A 7,245-nucleotide genomic window follows, 5' to 3' on the forward strand; every position below is an offset into this window, starting at 1 on the left:
CTCTTTCATCTACTACCAACTCTTTTATTTTTGTTGTTTCTCTATCTTATTTTTAGTCCATTTTACTTTCAGGTATTTTATTAACTGTTGTACTTCTTACTCTCTCGCTCTCTCTCTCTCTCTCTCTCTCTCTATTATATATGGGTTTTATTCTTACTTTACATGATACCATTCTAAAAAAATAAGTCAGTTCACAGTTAGCACAACTCTGCAATGACCTCTCCAGACACAGACTTTGCAAAACATGGAATAGTCTTCAAGAAGAGCAGTTGAAAACAGCCATGCAGGAAGTGGTAATTTACATGTCACTGCTGCATGAATTGCTTTTTTTTTTTTTTTTTCATTGAGTTTTTATTGATCAAATTAACAAGATTACAAAGATATCACAACAAAATTCGAAATGATAAAAATATTACTAATAATAAATAATAATAAAAAATTAAGTCAAAAAAATGAAGAGAATCAGAGCAAAGCAGCATAGAATAAAGTCAATAAGAATGTTGTACATATGCAATGGTACAGTCATAAACAATAATATCGCTTCAATATGTTAAGTTCAGAGTGTTCACCGCAATAACATACCTTTACATCATATGTCAAATCTCCATTTACGGAAATGAAGTGCAAGTTTTCCATTCTTATTAGCAATGCGATACTCAAGATCTTTACATGTTTTTAAATACATCTTAAATCCTTGAAATGAGGGTTGGTTACCTCTGAATTTACACAAATAAATATAATATTTCAAGATAAGGAAAATATAAGTTATAAATTTATCATCTTTAAACCCGAAAAATTTTTCAAAAACGGAGGGGTTATAATTTTTCTTAGTGTTTTGATTTATTACATTAATTATGTCATCCCAAACTTTTTTTACGTGCTGACACTCAATAAATATGTGAATAACAGTTTCTGGTAATCTCTGACAGAATGTGCAGTTGGGGGAGTCCTTCCTTTTGATTTTGTGCAAAAAATCATTTAATGCTATAACTCTATGATATAGCTTGAAATAAAAGGAACGAACTCGAGCGTCAACAGAACTTTTAAAATTTCTCAGATGGATGTTATCCCACAATTCTGAATCTGGATTTAACGACAGGTCTTTCCAAAAACAAATTTGTTTTGCTGGAGCACAGTCCTCTGACATAATTGAGTAAACATATTTCGGAACTTTCTTTGCTAAACATAAGTTATTTACTATCGTGTCAAAAATTTCATTATGATCCCAATTTGATACAGTTAACCATGTTTGAGGAATATTGCTCATTAAAAAATTAAATTTTCTCCTTCCTGTGGGCGAAATACCGAAATCAAGAATAAGTTCTTCAAAAAGTTTGCTTCCAGGGAGTGGTGAATCTAAAAGATCACTGACAAAGACTATACCTCTATCAAACCACTCTTGATAAAAAAAGAATCGCTTTGACTTGGATCTAATATTTCTGTTAAACCATAAACATTGACATGATCCTAAATCTGAAAATTTCACACCAAACTCCTTATTTACTGCTTTCTCCCTGAAAAAATACCAAGTTCTAATAGAATCGGATAATTGAGAGCATGGTAACTTATTCAAAACAGATTCAGGTACATGAGATTTCCATAAAATATCATTCATCTGATTAAAATCTTCTAATACTGAAAGTTCAATTACCTTCCATAAACTACTGTAATTTTTGTCCAAAAGAAGTTTGACCCAAGCCATTTTCTGTGACATGGCAAAAACATATGGATCGATCATTCGTAGCCCACCCGAAGCGAAATCATTACAAACATATTTTCTTTTTACTCTATCTCTTCCACCACTCCAAATAAATCTATAAAATATTCTGTCTAACTCTTTGAAAAATTTTTTTGGGATCTTTATACATAATACTGAAAAAAGATACAACAGTTGAGGTAATAGTAAGGTTTTAACCACACAAATCTTTCCAATTAAGGATAAATTTCTGACGCGCCAACAGTTTAGGGTCGCTTCTATAGATTTCAATTTAGGTTTGTAGTTAAGAGCAAAAACTTTGCTGACATCTAGTGAAAAAACAACTCCAAGGGTTTTGAAAGTATCTGTTTTCCAAATAAGACCATTTTCAGAGTATGGATTTATTTGAGAGCCTCTTTTAGCACCAACCCAAATTGCCTCCGACTTAGATATATTTAATTTACAACCAGAACATACTGCAAAATTTTCAAGCAAATCAAACAAATGATCAAAAGAACTGAGCGAGCCATCTAAAAAACATGTGGAATCGTCTGCTAACAATGATATTTTCACTTCTTTTCCTTCTACAGGAATACCTTTGATATCATTATTTTGTCTTACAGCTAAAGCCACTGTTTCTATAACTAATAAAAACAAATATGGAGAAATAGGACAACCTTGAAAGATTCCTCTTTCCATCACAACAGGTTTAGTAAAAAATCCATTATTTACAACATAACTCTTTCGGCTGGAATAAAGAGTTTTAATCCAGTCAACAAATTTATCCCCAAAATTAAATCGTTTTAGAACTTTTAATAAATATTCATGGTTGACACTATCGAATGCTTTTTGTATATCTAAGAGGAGAATGGCACCAGGGATGTCATGACTTTCTGTATATTCTAATAAATCCATAATCAGTCTAATATTATTTCCAATATTTCGTCCCTTTAAAAAACCAGATTGGTCCGAGTGAATACGTTCATTAATGCAGTTTTTCAATCGATTTGCCAAAAGCTTTGCCAAAATTTTATAATCCACAGTCAACAATGATATGGGCCTATAGTTTTTTAAATACATCTGGTCTTTATCTTTCTTCGGGAGAAGAGTAATAATACCGTTTCGTTGTGATGAAGACAAAAGCCCACTGTCCAATGAAAAATTAAATGAATCCAGTAACAAGTCAGAAATATCAGGCCAGAAAACTACATAAAACTCCACCGGTAAACCATCATATCCTGGAGTTTTATTGTGTTTCATTGAGGTGAGTGTTTCATATATTTCTTTTTTAGAGAAAGGTTGTTCCAAAAACAATTTATCATTTTCTTCTAATTTGGGTATTTCAAGAGAGTCTAAAAAAATATCTGTGCTGTTGTTGTCTTGTCCTTCTTGATTTTTATACAAATTCTGATAAAAATTATGAATTTCTTCTAATATATTCTTATGGTTAGATATCATTTCATCATCAGAACTTTTTATTCTATGAATGGTTTTTTTCTCCCCATGCCTTTTCTCTAAATTACAAAAATATTTGGAACTTTTTTCTCCTTCTTCAATCCAACGCATTCTTGAGCGGATAATAAGGCCCTGAGTTTCATATTCTAAAATTTTATTTAAATCAGCTTTCAAATGTTCAAGGCGTTCAATAAACACAACATTGTCAGGATCATTATTTATATGCATGTTAATATCATCTATCTCTCTAAACAACTTATTTTTAGTGGCATTCCTTTCTTTCTTTTTCCTGGCACCGTACTCTATGCAAACACCTGTTATTGTACATTTAAGAGCATCCCACATAATATTAGGATTACATTGACTATCTTTATTATCAATTCTAAAATCTTTTATCTTTTCTTTAATCAGTTTCACAAATTCAGCATCATTATGTAAATAATTACAATTAAGTTTCCAAAAACCAGGTCCTTTCTTTGGTTGATCATCCTTAAAATTCAAAGTAACCACAGAGTGATCTGATTGAATCCCTGAGATGATTTTTGATTGCAAACAGTTATTAACAAAGTTGTCTGAAACAAGAATAAAATCTAATCGGGATAGGACCTTTGGGTTTATTTGATGCCTGGTATATTGTTTTAAATTTGGATGAAAATGTCTCCAAATATCACACAAATTGTATTCTACTATCAAAGTTTGAATAATTTCACTAACTTTTGTGTTTGAATGTCTTTGTTTGGCTCCTCGGTAATCTTGAGGGCCCAACACAGCATTAAAGTCACCAGCACATATCAATGATGTATAATTAAATTGTTCTACTTTAGCAAAAACTTCAAGGAAAAAATTAGAGTCATCATTATTAGGTCCATATATATTAACAAGTAAGAGAGATAAACCATTAATAGTGACATTATTAATCAAAAATCTCCCATTTGGATCAGAATATGAAGAATGAGTTACTGGTGAAACATGATTGCGAATCAAAATAGCAACACCACGACTATTGGAAGTATGACTCGAAAACCATGCATGTTCCCCCCATTGCTGTTTCCAAAATTTTTCATCTTCAACAGAGGAATGTGTCTCTTGAAGAAAAATGATATCACTGTCAATTGATCTTAAGTAATGAAAAATCTTTCTTCTTTTTACAAAATCTTGAATACCTCGACAATTAAATGTACTCAATTTTAGTGCCATGGATAATCATGATATAATATCACTAGTTGCGTAAACCAAACACTAGAAGCATTTGCATTGTAGAACATGGTGTAGCCTGGAGATAACATACATGTAGTTGAAACAAAATATAGGAATAGAGCTGCTTGATATAAAGTATCAAATATCATTATATGTACAAACATAAAAAGAAACGAACAAAAAGCACTGATTGCTGCTTTGAATTTAAACATGATCAGAAAAAAAAGTCAGTATACAAAAAAGCTAGATTGAGCAAAAACAACAGCGGGGTGCAATTGCACCAAGATAGGTGACCAGTGGCTTCAAATCAACCTCAGCCCTGGTCTGGAAGTGCAAACAACAACAAGAGCAACTTTGAGCAAAAGAACACTGTGTGGCTATAAATACTATTGTATGCCTCTTTTAACACATAATAAGCAGTTTCTACAGAGCCAAAACAAAAAGGCACATTACCATACATGCAATGCAATGTTACAATGCTACAACAGCAAACTGAAGAATTAGATGAACATAAAAAAAAAAAACCTCTAAGGCACGTCATCTGTATAATAGTACCACCTAAAAACAGATGACCCCCAACTCTCCGCAATGAGCTACTGTAATGAACCCCCCCCCTCCCCGGAAAAGAAAAAAAAAAAGAAAAAGAAAAAAAAAGAAAAAGGAGGGAGAGCTGAGTAATATATATATATATAAAAAAATAAAAAAAAATAAAAAAAAAACACACACACATCTATTAAATATGTATACATCCCCTTTTCAGAATAAAACGGAATATAGCGAGCATCATAGGAAATCCGGAGATATAAAAGGTGACTGGACCATAACAAAGTCCTAACTAGACATCATGAATCTCCAAGATTCAAACATTTTTCTTACTCTTTTCCTTTTAACCACATCACTCGCCATGATGAAGTTTAAATGACTAAGTTGGTAATAAACATTATAATAAAATAAATAATAATGAACCCCAAATTTTGTATTACATTCAAGTACACTTACAACTACTTATGGTCTAAGGCAACAGTTGCGTGTAAATACGATGTACATATAGTTAAAGTGAGAGATATTTCGGAGAAGGCATTTGTTCACTCCACTTGTCAAAATATTTAGTTTTTACTTTATACATCTTTTCTTTCAGCAATACCGGTACAGCTTACAGCTGTATGGTAATAAACTTATTAGGTAAGTCTTCGAAGTATACTCCATTAGGCCTATCTAAAAAAAAAGTTCAATGTTTTTGCTTAATAATTTCTTTCTCTCATTAGCTGATGTTGTGAAAGATTTCTTGAAATCTTAAACTGCCGTAGTAGTGCCTGGAATTAGTCCACTGAAACGACTTTCCCGGAGGTTTGATCTCTGTATCGAATCTTATCAGGATAAGCGAAGAACGGCCTCTTGCCTTCGTCTTTCAGGCGCTTGAATTTTTCCTGTTTCTTCCTGCGTAATTGGAGAACCCTTTGCGACAAGTCCTCTGCCACAAAGACCTTGAGATCATGGTACATGGAGCTGGTCTGCTTAAGCTTCGTGATACATGCTTTCCTGACCCGTTCCTTGGTTACAAATGTCGAAAACGCGACATGGATTCTTCTTGGTTGCTTGGAATGAGTCGCATCTTTGCCTACAGGCTGATGTGTGGGCGTTCGGTGGCATTTTTCTATCTTTGAGAGATCTGCTTCTGGAACCTCAGCGTATTGTAGAAATTGAGTGACTGTTTTCATACAATCTTCCGCTGTTGGGTTTGAAGATTCTGCGATACCAAAGAGTACGAGATTCTTTCTTCGTCCCCTATTCTCAAGGTCATCAAGCTTATTTACGAGGATCTCTTTCTCCTTCTCCAACTGTTTGACTGAATCTTTCAGGGCGCCCACTTCAAACTCAATGTTATTCATCTTTTCCTCATGATCAGATACTTTCAGTGAAATGTCTTTGAGCTTTTTGTCTAGCAGAGCTTCAATGCGTGAGTCAAATCTTGATTCGAAATCTTTGAAAAATGTGACAAACCACACTGGGGGTGCTTCTGAAGATAAGTCTAGAGAACGTCGTGTATTGCCGGTGGGTTCGGCTCCGTGCAAGGGCGCGGCCATATTGCTATCGTACTGACCTGGAGTTTCAGCTACGTCGTTTGTTTCCATACGGCTACTGCAAGCGGTGGGACTACAGTTAGACATCTTCGGCTTCTTAGCGGAAGGGGACGATTTGTTTGGAGTGTTTTCCAACTGATGAGTTACTTTTGGAGGGTCCATTGTTGAACAAAACAATCCTTACCACATTAAAAGTCCATTGCGAAAATCCCGGGGAATTAATCACTATACCACACGGTGAAATTTTGCTTCAAAGCAAGAGATGAGAAAGTCACATTATGCTCGACAATGCCTGAAGAGCGCCCCCTCATGAATTGCTTTTGTTAATGTTCCTGAAAAGAATGCACATTCACCTGAAAATACCAATCTACTCATGGTTCATTTTTAACACAGTTGTCATAAAGCCTTATCAAGGTTTTGAATACCTGAATTGCAAATCCATTTCAAGAAAAGTTCTGCAATGACCTTTATCTGCGCATGTTCAGATTGCAACCGTGAACTGGCTTATTTCTGATGATTTTAATTATCAACCAATGTTTCAATGGTAAACATGATTGGATCCTTGATCTTATTATCTTATGCAAAGAAAAGTGATTAATGATGGCTTAGAATTTCGGCAGTCAGAATAAGTGGACGCTGTTAACAGTGTCAGGTTGGATAGAGTCTCATGGACTTTTATGATATCATCCCGTATGTTCTTTTCTGGAGACATATTTAAAGTACACGATGCTTTTTTTGTGAATGTTTTTATTTCCTAATTCAAAACAAATATCACCATCTACTAGACCAGTCATGTTTTCCCTATGCAAGGGATTA

At 33.8% G+C, this 7,245-nt stretch overlaps 2 protein-coding genes across 2 annotated transcripts; both read right to left on the bottom strand.

Moving 5' to 3' along the window:
• Positions 1–589: 589 nt before the first annotated feature.
• On the bottom strand, positions 590–2,395 carry LOC140226767 (uncharacterized). Its single transcript, XM_072307196.1, has one exon. It carries the CDS (start codon positions 2,393–2,395, stop codon positions 590–592), a length of 1,806 nt encoding a protein of 601 aa, XP_072163297.1.
• Positions 2,396–5,667: 3,272 nt separating this feature from the next.
• LOC140227494 (uncharacterized) lies at positions 5,668–6,591 on the bottom strand. The gene has a single exon (XM_072307892.1). The coding sequence runs from the start codon at positions 6,589–6,591 to the stop codon at positions 5,668–5,670; it is 924 nt and encodes a 307-aa protein (XP_072163993.1).
• Positions 6,592–7,245: the final 654 nt, after the last annotated feature.

The sequence above is a fragment of the Diadema setosum genome, chromosome 4, assembly GCF_964275005.1.
Source record: "Diadema setosum chromosome 4, eeDiaSeto1, whole genome shotgun sequence".
Taxonomy (NCBI): Eukaryota; Metazoa; Echinodermata; class Echinoidea; order Diadematoida; family Diadematidae; genus Diadema; species Diadema setosum.